Source organism: Perna viridis, chromosome 13 (assembly GCF_037379345.1).
Source record: "Perna viridis isolate PV_CMFRI_1.1 ecotype Kerala chromosome 13, ASM3737934v1, whole genome shotgun sequence".
NCBI classification, from domain to species: domain Eukaryota; kingdom Metazoa; phylum Mollusca; class Bivalvia; order Mytilida; family Mytilidae; genus Perna; species Perna viridis.
Genome location: NC_142457.1, coordinates 23,362,038 through 23,384,294, shown reverse-complemented (window position 1 = coordinate 23,384,294; position 22,257 = coordinate 23,362,038). Strand labels below are relative to the sequence as shown.

General features: G+C 32.9%; 2 protein-coding genes across 7 annotated transcripts in view; one reads left to right on the top strand and one right to left on the bottom strand.

Annotated features, from left to right (window-relative positions):
• LOC148600048 (uncharacterized) overlaps positions 1–524 on the bottom strand; it is a 33,263-nt gene extending 32,739 nt beyond the window's left edge. For 5 of the 6 annotated variants that reach the window (XR_015918205.1, XR_015918207.1, XM_088559438.1 and 2 more), the window contains exon 1: positions 417–523. Coding sequence is in view for 3 of the 6 variants with exons in the window: in XM_088559438.1 (XP_088415564.1) it covers positions 417–419 (3 nt within the window). In the remaining 3 variants the exon portion in view is untranslated. Of the gene's footprint in view, positions 1–416 lie in introns of all 6 variants that reach the window. The other variant, XR_015918208.1, reaches the window with a different exon arrangement.
• The window catches only part of LOC148600047 (uncharacterized), a 66,319-nt gene extending 54,247 nt beyond the window's left edge, over positions 1–12,072 (top strand). Inside the window, exons 3-12 of the mRNA XM_088558112.1 lie at positions 3,615–3,666; positions 4,666–4,701; positions 4,942–5,049; positions 5,319–5,366; positions 6,015–6,122; positions 6,603–6,689; positions 7,127–7,156; positions 9,687–9,800; positions 11,153–11,191; positions 11,854–12,072. Coding sequence (XP_088414238.1) covers positions 3,615–3,666; positions 4,666–4,701; positions 4,942–5,049; positions 5,319–5,366; positions 6,015–6,122; positions 6,603–6,689; positions 7,127–7,156; positions 9,687–9,800; positions 11,153–11,191; positions 11,854–11,897 — 666 coding nt within the window. The 3' untranslated portion in view covers positions 11,898–12,072. The remainder of the gene's footprint in view (positions 1–3,614; positions 3,667–4,665; positions 4,702–4,941; positions 5,050–5,318; positions 5,367–6,014; positions 6,123–6,602; positions 6,690–7,126; positions 7,157–9,686; positions 9,801–11,152; positions 11,192–11,853) is intronic.
• The last annotated feature ends 10,185 nt before the right edge of the window (positions 12,073–22,257 follow it).

Here is a 22,257-nt window from a genome sequence, read left to right as displayed (position 1 = left end):
ACCATGAACTCGTGGATCATTATGTGTACTCATCTTCTCCACGTGAACCAAAACAAGTATGTTCAATTTCTTTTCTCTGTCTTTTACTCTGGACTTGACTTTTATGGGCAGCTCGACGGATGTTTTTAGAAAAGCAGAGATGCTCGCCCTACCGGTGCACCTGGTTCCCTTAATTAGACTTGCACATGTTTTGTGTGTTTTGGGAGTCCCAATGTGCACGGATTAGGAATAACTTCCTTAAGTATGTTTAACAATAACACCTGTATGTTGTGAATTCACCGGTCATTGTATATTTAGTTTTTCAAAAACGTTAAGGTAATGTCGTGTATCTTTTTAAAGTATAACATTCTTTCAACAAAAATGGACTGTTCTGAAATATTCATCTTGAACAGGGGTAAAAATATGAAGAAACTTACCATTCCGTTTTATTTTACATACTGTATTCATTCATTTCTTCTAAATCTTCGACTGTCCCGAACCCAAATGAAGTCTTCCTTTAGAAATCAATCAAGCATAAATGTAATGTATATGTAATGATTTGTGTATTCTCCTACTTGTTTATATTTAGGTTCACATTTTCTGATTCCATAAGGTACAGTTATATTGTCATATTTAATTATTGGTATACATTGAAATTAATATATTTAATGGTAAATACAAAGCATAACTATTTTTGTTGATTTGATTGTTATTGTTTGCTTAATTTGATTAAATGTATAATGAGGATACCAACAGTTGTTCTGAAGGGCCTCAGTGTCCGACTAAAGGTTTATCAAAGAAACATTCTAGACATGATCACAATATAATGCAACTGTCTTTTTATTTCCAATTTGATTTAAGATTGGATTAAATACAGTTTTATTTGCCATTGACTGAAATGAGATATCAGTTCCATATTTGACTGTAATATGACCTGTTTGTATATAATAATTAAACGGTTTCTTTATGATGGATTTTTGGTTTATATATGTATAAATATGTAATAGGGTTACGGGGTCGTTTATAATTCCCAACGATGTTTGTTTCGCAACGTTGGCCGCTGGACTTTGTGCAGGCGGTGTTGCCATAGATGTCACAGTGCTACGACTTCGGGTCCCGAGGAGGGATCGACCAAAAACTTGCATCGCAAATATGACAGTTCTAACATCGTTGGGAAGTTTTCAGACGATGTTAGAACTGTCATATTTGCGATGCAAATTTTCGGTCGATCCCTCCGCGGGACTCGAACTTGTAGCGTAAATATATATAATTAGAGAGAGTTCTTAGATGCAAACCATAATTGAGTTATTCTAAAACATTTTGATATGTCATCGTACATATATATTTGTTAAAATATCCCTGTGCCGTTGCCTAAACCTCTACGGATGTTCTTTATAATAAAAACGTGAACTTGATTTTTTATCCCCCCCCCCACTAAAATTATTAATATGACAGTTTTTAATTCATACCATTCGTTATCATTTTAAATCATATCACTTTTCGTGTTAGATGACATAATATCTAATATGAATAAATAATTGGTCTTTTACAACAAAATGATAAAGTAAGTAACAATAAATCGACGATTTCTTTCCTGGTATCAAAATAGATATCATTGAATGTTTAAAAGTCGGTCAGGTGAAGGCCATAATTTGTTATTGTGTGAAAGAATAATCAAGGGAACTAAGGTTATAGCATAGCGGTAATCAAAAGAATGCAATCCAGGGACAAAGACCAGACATAGAAAACAGACAACAAAGAACATAAAGTAACTAAAATCATACATACAAAGTAACAAAAGCAAATGAGCAACTTGGACTCCACTAAAAACTGGGAACATGGACCAGGTGCATCGGTAGAGTAAGCGTCCTCTGCTTTTCTAGAAACACCCGCCGAGTTGCTCATAAAAAGTCAAGTCCGGTGTAGACAAACGAGATGAGAAAAACTATGACCCTTTGAATAAATCAGTTTTCATGGTGCAAATGGATACACCATAACGATGTGATTAACAATCACATTTGAAAAGAGTGTTTGCAACATATTTATGCATTTTCCGGTCTTGAGCTCCCTGGATATCTCGTTCTAAAGCTGATGATAAAAGGTTCGACCTTGAAGTTTCTGTACGTAATTACAAACATCTTCTAAATAAGACTTAAACAAAGGAAACCTTTTTTTTGCGTCGAAGTGTGAGACTTAAAAGGCGTATTGCATGACCACAGTAACAATTGATACCAAGGGACGTGTCAAGAAAGATACGATCATAGACATATTTGATAAAAAAAATTGTCAATTATTCCAGTGAAAGAGGACGTTGAGTTTTAATAACAACTTTGTCTTAAATATTTACAAGCAAATTATATGTATATTAAAATAATCACTATTTGCCCAAGGATTTTAATGGAAAAAATTGTGCTCCTCTACTTGCTAACCTATTTTTTTTCACTTTTTTGAGGTTGACTTTATAGCTGATCTGATCCAAAGAAAGTACATCGTCAACCTACACACTTAAATCTCACTTTCCGCTATATAATCGTTAAACAATCCTAGTTTCTGGAATTTGATTTATCGCATCACTCCAAAGAATTTGAGATAAACAATATTTCATACACTGTGAATTCAGCCTCATAACTTGATTTACATTTAGAGATCGATGGTAAAGGAAAACTGTTGACCAAACTTTACGACAAACGTGATGACTTTTCATTTAGAATTGTCATTTTTCCTTTCATCTGTGGCAACACCCCTTCAGCACCTGCGTATGGAATTATCATATCACAGCTCATACGTTATGCCGGAGCTTGCCGTAACTACACAGACTTTTTGTATTTTGCTAGACTTCTTAGAGTTAGGCTTCTGGAACAGGGTTAAGGTGCTACAAGACTGAAGTCATGACTATAAAAAGTTTTATTGTCATCATCGTAAACTAGTAGATCGATACTGTGTAACGAACTATGTAAAGAAAAACTGATTTGTTCAACTTGTCATAGTTTTCCTTTCCTCTTTAATCTTTCCCGGAGTTAACTGTTTATGAGCAACTCGGCGGGTGTTCCTAGAAAAGAAGAGAACGCTTACCTTACAGTGCACCTGGTCCATACTCCCAGTTTTTAGTGGAGTCCGAGTTGCTCATTCACTTTTGTTACTTTGTATGTATTATTTTAGCTAGTTTATGTTTTTTTTTGTTGTGTTTGTCTGTTTTCCATGTCTGATCTTTGTCCCTGAATAACATTATTTTTATTTCTGGTAGCATCTTGGTTCCCCTGATTACTCTTTGTATTTTCTTCGTATAGTTGTTGTCTTATCATACATTATCATACATTGCTTTAACTGTTCGACTCCCGGTTCTATTGATATCCCTCCTAATTTATCACTTGGTCAGGGCACTCAATATTCGAAGTGAAAATAGCCTTTTAATTGAAATGAAAATTATGCAGTGCATAGACAAAGGAGAAATAAAGAAGAATAAATTTATAGTAACTGAAACTTGCAGTGGGATTTTTTTTTTTTTTTTTTTTTTTTGAAATAGAAAAAATCGTTTACTTTTCTACCTCGCCGTGATGCTAGATTGTAAGTTGTAATTAACTCATATTATGAATATTTTATTTCAATTATTATTATAAGTACTTTTCTTCTTTCAGAAAACTATCATGAAATTGGAATTTTTTATTATTCTACTCACACTTTCTGCAGGTAAAGTTTTGATTAAATAACACGCCTTTACAATTTTCTGTATTCGTAAACATTTATTTACGGTATATTCCTTCATTTGAAAACCAGATATTTTAATCCACCTCGTTCAATCATAGGCATGATCTTGTCATTCTGTGTGCTAAAGTGTAGGTACAAGCTAAATGAGTTGCAAAACGTATCTTATCAATGTCTAACATATAACACAAAGTTATTTTGTTCTAATTTCTAAATGATTGAGTTTCTCCTACCTGTTACTTTGTTTACATTTTTTATTATTATTATTTTATTATTTTTGTTATTATTTTTATTTTTATTATTTTATTATTATTATTTTTTTATTATTAACTGTTCTGAACATATTTAGCTAGAACAATACTTAGACATATATTTGTATTACAAAATGCATTATTTTGTATATTCAAGATTCCCTTGCATGCAACATCGACATATGTTTAACTTGGTCGGCTACTCCAGATTCAATAACACTGAAATGCAAAGTTAATATCCTTAAATGGAAAATAGAATTTTACGACCAAAATGGAACGGAGCGAGCGTATTGCATACCACCACACCCTTCCTCAAAATGTATTAATTATGAAAAGGAGAACATTATAATTCATCAGAATACAAAATCAAACATTACTGTTTTAACAATCAAAGGACAAAAGTCTTCATGGGACAAGAATAGATAAAGCTATCATCAACGTGACAATTTTAAAAGAGGGTATGCATATAATATATTTGTTTTCAAATCTTGAATAACTGAAACAACAGATCAAAATAAACTTTAAGAAATTTACTCCGATCAATTAGAGCTTGGAAATGAAATGACTTAGTTATATTGAAAACAGATGTTAATATATCAAAATAAAAGCAACTGTAAATAATTGAGTCAATTAAATACAAACAAATTGAATATCATCTCATTAGTTTGTCTGCCTTTGCTATTTTAAATTCTGCATGTATACAACAATGTTTATGTACGTTAGTATATTTCAGGTACAATCAATGTTATATCTAGGAAGGACGAAGAGGGTAAGTAAATATGGTGCTTCTTAATTCTAATCTGTATTTGTCTTATACATTAGAGTAAATAAATTAGAGTAGTTGTCTAAGGTGTTTAGATGATTCTGTGTGCATATTTTAATTTTTCCTATTTATTTTTCTTCTGAGAAGTGATTCAATCATCCGATTTGTATCAACTAAAATCAACTTATCCCACCTGCTTGGTAGTGTTCAACTTATCACACAGTGTTTTTTTTTTTTTTCTTTTAGGCAATTGCATAGACGAATTTCTAGGATATACATTCATAGGTGTTGCTGTCATAAGAATAATAGTTTTTATTTTACACCATATGTATGAAACTTTTAAACGTTGGACAGGTAATTTCTTCTACCAGCAACTAAATGTCAAAAATGTTATCTGTTTCCATGACATTTGTTTACTTGATTTATTTCATACTTAACTGTATACACATTTTGTGTAAACCCTTTAAGCCATACACTATGAATGATGTGTTAAAATTTCTTTAGAATGTAAATATGCGTTTAAGCATTATCAATTGTATTGAACAATATATAGTATGTCGCATACGTCATATTAAAAGTAATTCATTATTTGAATGATTGTCAAGGCTTTCAAATCGTTTTAGGAAACGATACTCAGGCAGAAGACCGCAACCGCGATGACACCATAAATGGTTAGATACTTACATGTTTTGAACTACTGTATTATACACCTTTCACATGCAACATGTATTCCTTATCAAATAAGAAGTTATGATTCAATTGCAAAAAAGTAGGCTGCAATATGAGAAAAAGAATTTTCATATGTTTAGAAGTAATAAATTATACTTATTTTACGAATAGTTAAATTAACACGTGTGACTGACATATGTTGATCAAAGCTTATTTTCTATTCTAGAAAAAGAAAACATCTTGTAATCAATTAAATTTTATCAATATATTCAGGATAATATTTAGCAATTAAAACGGTCAACAATCAGACATTTTCAAAAAGACTTAGATTTATACATCCTGGAAGCTGTTTCTATTTTCATTCAATTGGATGTTAATTTCTCTTCACTATTCATACACTATTTTTCAAGAAATACAAAGTATGATGTCAACTGTGTGTTCTGAAAGTGTTAGTGTTTGCATTGTGATAGCCAAGTTATTTTGGCTGATAATACCCTTTTATCATTCTCCTTTTAAATACAAAATCATTTAAAACAGCTTTATTTCTCTTTTATTTCCTGTTCGGTCTGGTAAAGCTGTATATTCTAACATGCTACCATTTTTAAATCACTCAAATCCAATGCGTTCTGATTGATTTGATTTTCGTTTAGATAGAACAAGCTGCATGGTATTCGTTAACATCATTATATTCATCATTCTGTTCGGAATTTTTGTTGTAATCGTTTATGGTATTGGTGCGGTAACTACAGACTGCAAGTGTACGTCTATTTATTTATATACTAGCATATTAAAACAACTTTGTTTTAAGTTAATTTTAAACTACCTTTGATTTTTTTATGTATTTAAAATGCACTTCTAATTAGGATATTATAGAAAATGAATTGCGTAGGTAACACATCTCTAGTATGGCTGAATTTACAGTAGTTAATTGCATGCCTCAAGTGAAAACATTACATTTTACATATGATAACACGAAAAGTCAATTTGATCGATTTGAAATGGATAATTGCGATTATCATAAAGGATAAATGCATATTTAATTCTTTCTTGCCAAAAATGTGTGGGCGGATAACAACGGAAATATCTATTTCCTCTTTTGTGGACGAATTGATCTTATATTTTGTTATTTATCATCATAAGAGTAATTTTTTGTAAGTGTGTAGGCCTTATGATTTTAAGATTGGTTATATTTGATTCATTGTAAGAATGTTTTTACCAAAGAATTGTTTGTTATTCAGTTAAATTTGTCTTCATTGTGCTGGGGTTTGTTGTTGAAAAACATGCAGCACGATTTGTCTATGATTTAGTAGAACGAAGGATAAGAGGTAAGTATGTGTAAGTTATCTCAAAAATATATCTTATCATCTGAATGTGCACAAACATCACGTTTGTTTATACTGGAGAAATCTTCTTTACTAGCCGCCTTATTTAAGTTTAAAAAAAAACAAGATGATATACACAGCTTATTCTTATATTGTAACTTGGTGTTAAATTTCAGTGATTTATGTTCTGTACAAGAGATTGCAACACAATTCGAGTATAACAATAAAAGAGACAAAGACGTGTTAAAATGTTTGACACCTACTTATATATTAAACAAATAAATTGTGGAATATAAATAAGTATTGGTCTAATAAAATCTGTCTGCACAATGTGCATAGGCAAACTTTGTACATGTGTGCATTAAACGTCGGATAACCCTTGAAAAAAAACATTGCTTTACGCATTAGTTTATTATTAATGAATGAAATTTTACTTTTAGTTGCATGTCAGACAATACCGGATCTTACAGGTTAGTTAACATAAGCTATGATCACAAAAGCAATATTTTGTGGTTTAGTGTGCTTTTGTTTTGGAGGGGGTGGGTATTCGGGTGATTGGTCGATCATCATAGATAAGAAATAATGAAATTTTATTTATAGATAGTCATAGACCGCTGTTTGTTCAATTAGAGCCATTACAAAATAAAAGTGTATTTTTTTTTAATCTTTTTTGGTAAAAATGTCTATTCATTGAATTAAAAAAGTTATCGATATTTTAAAGACCAAACTGGAAGTTCAAATTTTGCACTAGTATATGTCAGAGAAAACGTTTAAGAATTGCTTTTATGCAAAATGTATATAGATATTCACTTCGTTAAGTGAGTTAAAAATGGCATGAAATGTCATGAAGTATTTTATGTGGATATATTGTTATTTATACAAATAATTTGCATCGCAAATTTGAGAGTTCTAATATCGTTGGGAATTTCTGAGACCTTTCTATACGTTTATATATCTTCCCTGTATCAATTTGATCCGATGAAGCAGTGTAGTGAATAAAGTCGTCACATTCTGCGACGTTGTATAATATTGATTTGTTGTGACATGCATCATTAATTTGATCCTCTATCCTACATGATAACACCTAGATGAACTGTCCCGTACGACCATACATCGTGTACTAAGTTACAGCCCTAGATTAATCCTACGAGGAGGAATCACCTGGCCAGCGATAGTTATATTTTATAGCCTAGCTGGCCGAGTGGTCTAGGGCGCTGGACTTAGTGCAGGCGATGTTGCCATTGATGTCACAGCGGTACGAGTTCGAGTCCCGCGGAGGGAACGACAAAAATTTGCTGCGCAAATTTGACAGTTCTTACATCGTTGGGAATTTTTCAGACCCTTCTATAAGTTTACGTTATCTTCCCTGTATCAATTTGATCCGATGGAGCAGTGTAGTGAATAGAGTCGTCACATTCTGAGACGTTGTGTATATATATATATATATATATATATATATATATATCTAGGGTCTGAAAAATTCCCAGCGATGTTAGAACTGTCAAATGTTGCGAAGCAAATTTAAGGTCGTTCCCTCCGCGGGACTCGAACTCGTACACGATGTATGGTAGTACGGGACAGTTCATCTAGGTGTTAGTATGTAGGATAGAAGATCATATTAATGATGCATGTCACAACAAATCAATATTATACGAACGTCTCATAATGTGACGACTCAATTTGCTACACTGCTTCATCGGACCAAATTGATACAGGGAAGATAACATTAACTTATATAAGGGTCTAAAAAATTCCAAAGGATGTCAAAACTGTCAAATTTGCGATGCAAATTGTTGGTCATTCATTCCGCGGGACTCGAACTCGTGCCGCTGTGGCATCTATGGCAACACCGCCTGCACAAAGTCCAGCGCTCTAGACCATTCGGGCAGCTAGGCTATATAAAAATATAGCTTTCGTTGGCCGGGTCATTCCTCTTTGTAGGATTAATCTAGGGCTGTAACTTAGTACACGATGTATGGTAATACGGGACAGTTCCTTTAGATGTTATTATGTAGGATAGAGGATCTAATTAATGATGCATTTCACAACAAATCAATATTATACAAACATCTCAGAATGTGACGACTCTGTTTGTTAAACTGCTCCATCGGATCAAAAATTGATACAGGGAAGATATGTAAACGTATAGAAAGGTCTGAACAATTCCCAAGGATGTCAAAACTGTCAAATTTGCGATGCAAATTTGTGGTCGTTCCCTCCGCGGGACTCGAACTCGTACCGCTGTGACATCTATGGCAACACCGCTTGCACGAAGTCCAGCGCCCTAGACCACTCGGCCAGCTAGGCTATATAAAAATATAGCTTTCGTTGGCCGGGTTATTCCTTTTTGTAGGATTAATTTAGATGTTATTATGTAGGATAGGGAATCAAATTAATGATGCCTGTCACAACAAATCGATATCATACAAACGTCTCAGGATGTGACACTGCCTTCGGATCAATTGATACAGGGAAGATATGTAAACGTATACAAAGATCATTATTAGATTTATTAATTTGATCCTCTTTCCTACATAATAACACCTAGATGAACTGTCCCTTACTACCATATATCGTGTAATAAGTTACAGCCTTAGATTAATCCTACGACGAGGTATGGCCCGGTGTTGCCATAGATGTCACAGCGGTACGAGTTCGAGTTGAAATGGACTTTAACATTCCCAAACATCACAGGTAAAAAAGAGATAAAAATAAGTCGCTAGAAAATGTAGTCTCTTAAACCTTTCCTTATTATAAAGCAAATATCGCTGTTATATCTATATGAAATAAACAGAAACAAGTTAAGAAAACTAACTGTTGTCGATGTTTCAATTTCTTCATGAAAACTTGTCCGTCATAGGTTTGATGTGTAAGTATTTTTTTCGACTTCATAATTCCTATTGAATATGAACAATTATGTTATTAACGCGCTATACAATCTGCATTTAATTGAACATCTTAGTTTTTTTAGCATGATAAAGCTACCAGTTATTATTCCAGAAAACAATCAGTCAGTAGTCTCTCCTAGAAATCAGCAAGTAGCTCCTCCTGGATATCAGCCAGTAACCCCTCCTAGGAATCAGCAAGTAGTGGTCCCTCATGTGAATCAGTCAGGTAGGTACAACATAGGTTTAGAATATAGAAACAATTTACGTAATGACTGATTGATGAAATGTAAAATATATCTACAAAAAGCGTCAGTAGTGGGTTACTTCAAAACGTCGAGCATGCCCTAAACGTAAACACATGAAACAGAGACGACACAATGTAGCGAACCGAATAAAAAAAAAGATTACACGCAACAACTGAAGAAGTAATCAAGGGAACCAAGGTTACAGCGATAATTAAAAGACAGGGACAACCATGGAAAACAGACATACACAATAAGGAACATAAAGTAAATAAAATTATACATATAAAGTGACAAAAGCAAACGAGCAACTCGGACTCCACTAAAAACTGGGATCATGGACCAGGTACACCAATAATCGTTCTCTGCTTTTTTACAAACATCCGCCGAGTTGCTCATAAAAAGTCGAGTTCAAGGTAGACAAAAGAGGGAAGGAAAACTATGACACGTTGAACAAAGCAGATTTCATGGCGCAAGTGGATACATCATAGCGATCCACGAGTTCATGATGACGACCATAAAACTTCTGTAGCGATGACTTCAATCTTGTAACAACATAAACCTGTTCCAGAAGCCTATTTGTTATATTTCTTGCACGATACAAAAAGTATGTGTAGTTTCGGCAAGCTCTGGCATAACGTATGAGCTGTGACATGAACTTTCCATACGCGGGTGCTGAAGGGATGTTTCCACAGATGAAAGAAAAGTTGACAATTCTGAATGAAAAGTCATCACGTTTGTCGTAAAGTTTGAGGCTGACCTCACAGTGTCTGTAGTATCCTTTTGCTCAAGTTCTTTGGGGTAGGTGTGAGATATCAAATCCTCGAAATTACGATTGTTTAAAGATAATGCGGCATCTTTATAGCGGAAACTGAGATTAAAGGATCTAGTTAACCGATATTCTTTCTTTCGGATAAGATTAGCTATAGGGGCAGCCTCGTAAGAGTAACGGAATAGGTCAGCAAGTAGAGGAGCACAATTTATTCCCATTGGAGTGCCGAGCGTTTGTTGAAAAATGCGTCCACCACACTGGACAAATATGTTGTCGATTAAAAATTCCAGCATTTTGTAAACATCTTCTTCTGTATATGGAATTATTATTTTTTTTTTACAAATATGAGGAATCTCTACAAAGAGCAAATTAGATTTAATATCAATTTCAATTTCTAAATATTTTATATACAAGAAAGTAACAATCAACATAAATAAATTATTTTGTTACTTTATAACATAAGGTATTGATCTTCTAAGAATGTTTTGGCGAATTATTTGTTTATAAAATCTAGTGATATTGTAATATCCTGGTCCTCAACTGAAATATGTAATCTATCCATAGGTAATAAAAATGGAGTTTCAGCATCTGCGGACGTCGAAGGTAAAAACTTATGAAATATTATCAAAGTTAGTAAAGCAAATGCCAACGTCTCTTTTAGAGATCTCACATACAAGATATATAAGGGACGATCAAACATAAAGTTTTAATTGACTTATTAAGATTTTAACAAAAATGTCCTTTCCTAATCAAAAATCAATGTATATCCGCTCGCGGTAAACGAAATCACTAGAGAAGTTATATACATTGGCGACAAAGAAATAAATTACTCGAATAGAGTAACTGATCAGTTAATGATTTTTAAAGTTTTAGGTAATGACTTGTTTTTTTTTTTTTTGCCTTTTTGTTTTTTGTTTTTTTCACAATTTTTCCCACATATATTAGATGCTACATATTCCGACACCATTAAATAAAATTTACGTTTGCTTTTAAAATAAAAGTCTTGATTTCAAATCAAAAGTGAAAGTTCCGATAGCATTATTCAAGATTTGCTCAAATGGATATCATCACATTTCCATGAATCGTTTTTTTTTATTCTACTTAAAAAAAAAAACGTGATCAGAGTGTTTTAAACTGTCAAAGCTGTACAATGCTCCCTCGACTCGTTCCGCGGATCTGCTTAGAAACAGTGACATTGGACTTAGTTCTTTACATAATCTTACATAGATTTCATAAGTATAATATGTTTAACCCATACATTCCAGAGGGACATTTAAAATTATTAAAAGATGAAGATAATGCCAGGTGATGGATTGTCGAAAGCAAAAGGAGACAGACGCATATCGTCCAGAACTCGAACCTCTGCAATCCTGAAACCTTACTTTAATCATATATGTAATTGTTTTACATGAATAGCTATCTACATATTTGAGTATTTTGTAATGTTGTAGAAATAAAAAAAAAAGAAATAACTGTATTATTTGAGTGATGAATATCAAATTTACTGATAGAGTCCATCTATACTACTACAGGAAGAGACCGATTTCTTTGAGACGCAACTCCTCAGAAACCATACAAGGTCGAATAAATTTGTGATATGTGGTATAAATGCAGTGTTGTGTACTTCCTAAATTTGCGTTTGAAACAATCTTTTTTTCTACGAAAAATGCGATTTTTTTGGAAAATATCCCAATTCGGAGACAGTCATTGGTCGGTGTGTTATAATACGCTTTCGTGCAGGCTCCATTGACGTACTGTCCGGATCATGTGTACATGTGTTTCATCACTATTGTAAGTTGATTATTTTGCTTTATTATACGAAATCCAACATTTTTCGAAGGTGCAAAATTGACCAGATATGGAAAGGCGTAGAACATGTCGAAATGAACATTCCTTTTTCTATGTATAAATATGCGCCCAAAGTACGTATCCTTCCCCCTTTTTTTATGTGTGAAGTGGCATGACTGATAAACTCCTTACCCGTTGTTTTGAGTAAAATATTAATTTATTTCAGATTTGAGTATTTAATATGCACCTCTTAATTGGGTGGAACAAAACTTTCAGAAGATTAAAGTGTGTTCAAATCCCCCCCCACCAAAAAACAGCCAAACAAACAAACAAACAACAAAAACAAACAAAAAAAAAGAAAAAAGACGACTGGATCATTATTCACAAACAAACAAGACATGATATTTTTACACATTTAGGATGACTTACAAATGTAGTACAAGTCTGAAAAGCTTATAGTATGCATGCAGTTGTCTTTCTTTTATTACACTGTTTGATAAAGAGTTATGTTCAATTAAAATGTACAATTCGGATAAAGTGCGAATTAAGCGTGAATTGTGCATAAAATTCAGTTGAGTGTCCGTCTGTCTGTCCGTTCGTCTCCCGGTGTTTTTTTTTCATTTGATAAACAATACTTTGTACAGTTGTTAAACACAAAAAATAAATGCAAGTTCGATTTTGAGCTAGTTAAAAAAAAATTTCGAGTTGGCAAGCGACCACTTTGATAACCTACTTGAAGGCATTATAGGGCGTTACTTTATATAACTAACAGAAAATTTCACAGAATAATAGGACAAAATGCTAGAAAGTCCCCTTTGAATTTTTCTCACAAATTCAACCATTAAAAAAGCGAAAAAGTCCCAGTTTGGAGGATTGATCACATAGTTGTATATACATATATATAAGGGTAGTTACGGAGTGAACGATACATTGAAAATATCTAGGAACAGGGCTCTAATGTATGAGGGTCTTCAACAATAAAAAAACACCCTCAAACTAGACCAAGAAGGTCCTTATAACGTGCGCATAAGCTGAATTCTTGATAAATAAAAACCAATTACTCTCTTGCTGCCCACTGGCCATGGAATGCAAACTTGGGCGAAGCCTCAGGATAACCAGCTTATAGCACCAGGGTTTCAGGTAGAGACTGCTAACCTTGAATCAATTGATCGCTGCAAAAATACGTCATTGACTAGTTCAATTTTTGTAGTCTTCTCTTTGTGTTTGTCTGTGGCGTAAAACATCACTCTCCCATACCCCTTCGTCAAATTAACCCGGCACCAATAAAACAGCCAGATCAAACCATTTTTTTTCTCCAGGAAAGTGCATTGGCATGATAATATAAAACTTTGCTTTAGAACGCACCATATAACTTCTTGTGGGCTTGGCTTTTTCTTTGTTAAAAATATTTCGATCCTGACTTTGGAGAAAAATAGATTTGGTAAGGAATAGGTAAAAATAAGTAATGTGAATAAAAAAGAAAAAAAAACTCGCACAGTCGTTAGAAAAATTCATATTTTTGTGCGCTGCGCTTGCGAAGGAAAAAAAACCAAGTCCCCTTGAAGGTTAATGGTCAAATCCTCTTAAACCACTAAATCAATTTGAACATAATTGTACACCTTTGATGTATGGTAGATGATCGTAGATCCTTTACATCGATTATTCATATTGTTTGGATTCGTACTGTGTGCAAACTTTGCTCAATCGATCATCTAGTTGCTCTATATGTGAGTAAGATATGGATTATCTTTTGTTATAGATTCGAAATATAATTTTTTTAAGCAATTTTTTCTTAAGATATTTTCGGCACTCACAAAAGTGTCACCGAAGGACAAACATGAAAATTGTTTTCATATTCTGATTTTTTTCTTTTAATTCAAACAAATGACTTCAAATTTGAATGATGTAAGTAGTAAAATGGTAAATAAATAAAGTCAACAATAAGGAAAGTAAAAAGATAATTACGTGCAAATACATATAAATACAACAAAAAAAACGTAATAAAGCACAGACTATCTTGGGTTTACAACCTTGGCAAGGAGAAAAAAACAAACGAATAAGAGTAGCAGTTTTACCTTTTCGGAATTTCGATGATCAAATCTTAAAAGAAAAATATTACTAATTGAAAAGTAACCAGTGTGTGAACATATAAGTGCCCGGTTACACAGGATGCGAATGAATTTCGTTCTATAAATTCGAAGAAGGCAATTGGTATTTATCCAAATGTTGTTTAAAATGCTGAGTTGTTTTAGTAGTCTATATATATATATATATATATATATATATATATAAGTGTCTGAAAAATTCCCAAAGATGTTAGAACTGTCAAATGTGCGAAGCAAATTTTTGTCGTTCCCTCCGCGGGACTCGAACTCGTACCGTTGTGACATCTATGGCAACACAGCCTGCACTAAGTCCAGCGCCCTAGACCATTCGGCCAGCTGGGCTATAAAATGTAGCTTTCGCTGGCCGGGTGATACCTCCTCGTAGGATTAATCTAGGGCTGTAACTTAGTACACGATGTATTTTCAGACCCTTCTATAAGTTTACGTTATCTTCCCTGTATCAATTTGATCCGATGGAGCAGTGTACTGAATAGAGTCGTCACATACCTACATGAACAACAATTTTTGTTTTCGAGTATTGTAAGTAACTACCATACCTATAGAGGAGAATGTCAAAAGTCTCAACGTAGCTCTTTATTAGTTGGGACATCAAGTGGAATTAAAATTCAATTAAATTAAACTTAATAAAAGGCTTTGCACAAGATTAACCCTGGCGGGTGTTAGAAAACAGTAGAGGAGTATCTCAAAGATGAAGTCATTAGTGATATTTAGGTTGAGAAAACAATTCGTGCAGAAGATTCAATGCCGCAAGAAGACTGTCAGGAAAGGGTCAGCTGAGGCGGTATGTTCTTTTAGCCAATTTGCTACTAGCAATGGTATCAGTGCGGGAGTGGCCTTTTCGTCAGAATGAAGTCTTGCTGACATAAATGTTAAAGGTAGACTTCCTATTTACGATGATTTGAAAAAAAAAGTGTTCCTTTTACATATTTTGTAGATGTAGTGAAATACAGTAACACAATATATTATACGTCTCAGCCTAAGCACGTTATACTAAGAATCAAAACATGTCGCGGAATTCCGCAGGTGTTGACAGGTATAAACAATATTTTGCTTGCTGTTTGTAACTGTGCTTGGTTGACACAGTTCACGATAGACATTTAAAACAAGAGTTATATCGCCTGTTTTGGACTGTCATAAACTGTTACTAGTAACCATAGGTGAGAAAAGGTCTCTAATAAAACATATAATGTTCTGTTGCTCTTTTTTGTGCGACAAAAAGTACCATGATATTTTTTTACATCTATACTTAACGTTATTATCATGTAAACAGCAATAAAAAATATACAAACGACCTCAAATATTCTTTACGTATCATATTCCGGTTTAAAATTGTAACTCCCTCTACTAAGCCATGTGCTGGTGTCTTTCCATTTACTTACAATTTCCGGGAAAGAGTCGTGGAAGATGTAATACGGTATAGATTATATTCCTGTTGTAAATAAGTTTCATGGAAAATCATATAGAAATATCACGTCAAAGTAGATCAGCTAATGTATCTTTATTTACACAGACTTACATATGAAATAAAATTTAAATAACGAATGCAAAAACTACCTGTATTTTTACTATGGATCGCTTCTTTGAATTTCAAACCCTTTCCTGAAAATATGCATGCCATGTGATATCTGACTTCCAAAATTATGTAAGGCACATACCATTGTCTTCTCAAGGGGGCTGGGATTTTATTTTTTTAAATTTGGAAAATATTTTTTCTCAAAATATTACAGCCACCCTCCTCCCACCCCAACCTTTGAGTATAAAAATGGTCGGTAAAATATACATCATACAATCTTGTTACAAACCTTAAAGTAAAATTACATCATAGACAGGATTATATCATATATATCATAATATCAATTCATGTTCATTCTTTACTTTTACATGAAGTAAAATCAATAAAACAAGTAGGATCACGTTAAAGCTTTAAATTTGACCATTCTGTGTTTTTTGTTCGTTTGCCCACAATTCCGTCATTATTCTTTAAAAAGGGCTTGCTTTCTGACAGACATTCAGTTACACAAGTTGGCTTTTTTGAGTCCGTATTTCCAAACATCATACTTAGCTTCAAAATTGTAGGTTTAAGCACGTTGTCATGTGATATCAAAGCAAAATACACTTGCGATATGACGCAAAAACAACAAACGTTATCTCATTTTGTTTTAATTGCAGGTAAAACTTGTGGTTGTAGTGTAAAATAGAATATTTTCTGGATATAAGATTCTGGTTTGAAACTTTTGTAGTGAAAAAAAAAAACACGTAAAAGGGACTGTATCATAACATTTAGTGTTCAAGGATATCATTTTACATAGACCAAGATCGACATTTCATTTTGTTTACCTTGCTGCTAAATATATTTGATTTTGATTTGATCATTCTAATCTATTATAATGTGCATACTACAACATGCACCTAAGATGTGATTGACATTAATAAGAACGAAGTTGCATACGTATCCTTCAGAATGGCTTTAGAATGGGGAATATAAAAAAAGAACACGCAAATATAAATTAATGCAAATACAAAAGTCATAGGTTCGTTATATTTACAATGTCTACTACTTATTGTCCTTTTCAAGTTAAATTCTTTTTTAAATGGTAGTTAATGTAAAATGAGTGACTAATGGCAGATTTGCTCCAGAAAACAACCAAAAAGCTATTTTAGTTTATCCTGGAGTATCTGTGACGTAGATATTTTTTGACTGCTTATACAAGGAAAGAGTTCCCGCCATTTTTTCTATAGTGCATTTAAACTATATTTGGCCAATCAATATCTTAAAAATGCAAATTTTACAACTTTGATGTTTATTTCTGGTGTTTATCCGGTTTAATTAATTGGTTAATGCAATAAAATCTCTGTGCTTTTTTCTTCATGTGCCACACGTTATATACATTTTGTCCGATGCTTAGACGGAGAAGTACTTAAATATCTATACAATGTTGCTTAATATTGTACATGAAGCCACAAAAGTTTTGAACATAAGAAGAAATCAAGGGAACCAACATTCTAGCGGAAATCAAAAGAATATAATCTAGGAACAAAGATCAAACATGGACAACAGACAAACACAACAAAAAACATTAACTAACTGAAATGACACATACAAAGTAACTAAAGTAAATGAGCAACTCGGATTCCACTAAAAATTAGGATCATTGACGGGGTCCACCGGTAGGATTAGCGTCCTCTCTTTTTCAGAAACATCCGCCGAGTTAATCATGAAAAGTCAAGTCCGGGGTACACGTAATTCTGTTTTCATGGAGCAGATGGATACACCATAACGATCCATGAATTCATAATACGACCATTCAATCTTGTACAACATCACCCTGTTCCAGAGCCTACTTGTTAGAAGTCTAGCGCGATACAAAAAGTCTGTATAGTTACGGCAATCATTGGAATAACGTATGAGTTGTAATATGAAAACTCCATACGCAAAACTCCATACGCAGGTGCTGAAATGATTTTGCCACTAACTATGAAAGGAAAGTTGACAATACTGAATGAAAAGTCATCACGTTTGTCGTATAGTTTGGTCAATAGTTTTTCTTTGCCATCGATTTCTTGGTGTAGATCAAGATATACTCCTGACTTCATAGTGTCTGTAGTATCCGAGAGCGCGTCTTATGAAATTACTTTTCAGAAGCAAGAGCCTTTCCGAACGAGGTCACATGTCTCGTCCTTTCACTACGGAGAATGTATAATTGGTTTGATATTTTTTCTAATGTTTGGAAAATTTTATTGCTTGGATTGTAGTAAGTGATTTAATTTTTGTTTACGTAAATGTTTTAGGTATATGTTAAACAATAAATTGATCACCGGTTTTATTTTAGTATTTTGTCGAACAAGGGTATGGTTTACAAGGTCAAAGTCATTTAAAATTGGTATAAGGTGACTTCGAAGAATGTCGGGTTAAGACGAAGGCTTAGATGACAAGGAGTCAAAAATAATACACCAAAGTTGATACCATGCCTTCATATGAAATATTTTCATTGTGACCTTGCTAGGCTAAACACTATGAGACATATCTTCCTTCAAATGATTTTTATATAGAAATCGCATATCCCTCTATCTATTGTCACAAGCTCAGTGATACATTTTTTTTTAATATTTGCATGTAATGATTCATACTAGTATATAATTAAGTTCATTTTGACTTTGGGTCCGCTGATTACTGACTAGAAAATTGTTCATCTGTCAATGTCTTTCAGTTGGTCAAAATCTATGTATTGCAATTCAACACACATTGACAAAAACAATAAAATCCTAACATAATCTTTTTGTCGTCATCAAATATCAGATTACCGCATATTTAGGCGATTTAATTCAATTCAGATTTCTATTTTGTGGATTTAAGAATCAATTTGTCCCGTGCTTAATACAAAATATTGTTGAAATAGGGTAGATACCACTAATTCAAACAATGAGCTTGAAGAAAGTACTCTAAAATATTACTACACAAGTTTAAGTAAATATATCATATGTTGCAATGGAAAAAAGTGCATTTAAAATCTACGAGTGAGCTTGTTTTTTGCAGAAAAATATTTTCTTATTTCTACATAACAAATTACTGCCACTCACATGATATTTAATATTGACAATGACTTATAGAACAGGAAGAGGCATCGGCATAAATGGGCGTTTGGGTGGGCTAATTTTAGAATGAAAATAAATATTGAGCACTTGATTTACCAAGTTTCTTAAAAATAATTGAGAGGAATCTAGTCTTATTTAAGTGTCAGTCCTTGCAAGAAACAGGCAGAAGTTAAAACAAGGAATAAAAAAACCACCATTTTGATAGTGACATCTGACTATTTGCACCATCAGAATCAATGAAAACAGACAAGATTTTCCATATCCTATTGAGTTATCAATTTATTGAAATACTCTGAAAATGAACACTTCAAGGGCAGATAACTATGTCAAAAAAACTCATTTTTCTGAGATTGTATAGAAAAAATTATGAGCCAAGCCAGTGAAATAGAGAAATAATTGTCTTCTCAAATAAAGAAAGCATCCTTGAGTGATGCTTTATTCTCAGATCCGTGGGTTTTTGACATACATGTTTCTGATTTTTTTCCCATTTTGCCTGATTCTTACAAACACTTACGCTTAAGGAGCGCCAACAACCTATGCATGCTGATATTCTACTTGACTCCAAATATATTGTTCTATTGAGTAACAGGCAAACGTTAACATCCGATGTGTCCTTTCGAAATGAATTTTTTTTAGATAAATAATGACCAGAAAATACTGTTGTTTATGCCATTTTGATCTTTCTATCGACAGCACTTTCATAGTGTAATATTTTAGTAGTTTTGTATTAGTAATTATGTTTGTTGATTTTGTGCGGTTTTCGGCTTCCACCATCATGAAATTGACTTTGTTTTTAATTTTGGTGACAGTAGGAATACATCATTTGTTTTCGAACATTACATTGGATAATTTGATGGATTTTAAAATATGTGACATGAAGATAACAAGTAACAGAAGTCAGTGTTACATGATATGTTTAACTGAACGAATCATTTTAGTGGCTTTTTAGTTTGTCACGACTAAGTAGGGTTCTCAAGATTCAAGATTTCGAGATTTAATAAGATAACTCAGACATAATGAATATGTAACATGAGAGTAATGTCATATATACACATAAAATAATACACTCAACGTAATAAAATAATAATATAGTATTCACAATAACAATAGACAGAAAACCTTCCATTTTAACTTGGATATTTGATAAAGTAAAGTAATCTGGTATAAATGAATTGTTCAAACTACTTCACATTAACATATAAATTAATCACAAATACAAATTTTCACATAAAGTACAAAACCTTTCATATTTAGCAATGTTTTTCTCCCTTCCTGTTTCTACAGGAGTTCTCAAATTAGAAACTTTAAATTTTGTTAACCATACTCTATTTTGTTCATTCAACCGAATTAGATATTTCTCCAAACCAAATTCAGCTATAAAAATGTTCCCTAGAAGATGTTGAAATTTCATTATTCCATCTTGCAACAAAATGTTCTGATAAAATCTGCTTAAAATACATCTTCTTGTGATAAAAATATGATTGATTCACAAAAATATACCCACGACCAGTATTGTTAAAAAAGATTTTATACAATTAACCCATTTGAAAGAATACTGATCATTAAGATTTAACATAAGTTTATAAAGATTACTGATTAATTTAGATTCATTAGACACAAGTTTGCTCCAATAAGATGCCATTCGCATTTGTACACAATTTTTGTAGTGGAAATTTTCCCAATTCTCCATAGACACAATAATTTGGAGTAGTATTTCGTACTTTCAATATTCGCTTACAATATGTTAAATGTACATGTTCAATCAATTTCAAATTTTCATAGCCCAGACTTCACAACCATATAATGAAATAAACTGCTGTAAATGAAACCCGGGATTTATTTCGAGGTTAAACTTACCATTGTGAATTTGAATGTCAACGAGTTTGGTTTTTCAATTACCGTAACACGGTATCGCATTTCACTCATATAGGGTATCACATTCCATAGAAATGTGAAAAATATCAAAGCTCAATATCACTTGAGAACCATGTAAGAAAATAAAAAAAAATATAAATTCCCTCCAATACTCTCAACCAATCTCAAACGCTCTTTCACACCTCATTACTCGTACAATCAATGACACTATCCGACTTCATTACATCACACTCTGACATTACTCATACACTAGGTCTTACCAATCAGATCACTCACTCAGACAAACACCATACAATCAAGCTCCGGTGCATATACTGACGGTAACCATTTACCGAAAGAATGGTTGTTGATGGACAATATATCATCAATATATCTGTATGTAAAGTTAAAGGGATTAGCATCCTTTAATTTGTTATTCTCTACGAGTAATCAAGGGAACCAATGTTATAGCGGTAATTAAAATAATGTAATCCAGGGACAAGGACCAGACATGGAAAACAGACATGCACAACCAAGAACATAAAGTAACTAAAATTGCATTAGAATTATTGGTTAAGGAGGTAGTCTTAGGATAAGGGACATTACTCATGAAATCAATGATATGTTTGTATCATATTAAATTTCACTAAAGCCTCTCAGGTTTTTGTTTGAAGCAGAATAAAATGAAGTTAATAAGATGCTTACATACGATTGACGTAAAACGCTGAATACAAACATTTCAATGATCTTTTAAGAGTTGTGTCCCTAACCCTAGATCTACCTCCTGAAATAATTGAGTTAAAGCTTGTACTTACCGAAAACTTGAAAGTATTAACATAAAAGAAAATATACGTTGCAATACAAACATTTTTCAATAGAATAGAAAACGTCAACAGGTTTCTTTTATTATTGATTTGCTGTTTAATGGAAGTGCAGGAGCCATTTTTGGTCAGATTAGAAAATAAATAAAATTTTATTTGCAGTGCTTTATCGTATGTTTCCAGTGTAAGAAATTTCGATATGTCACACTGTGATATAAATTCGATAATTTCACACTCAGACTTTATCCCGCCAAAGAGTTATCAAGGGAACCAAGGTTATAGCGGTAATTAAATGAATATGGAAAATATGGAAAACAGACATACACAACAAAGAACAGAAAGCAACTAAAATCATACACACAAAGTAACAAAAACAAATGAGCAACTCGGACTCCACTAAAAACTGGGAGGATGGACCAGCTGCACCGGTAGGGTTAGCGTCCTCTGCTTTTCTGGAAACACTCACCGAGTTACTAATAAAAAGTCT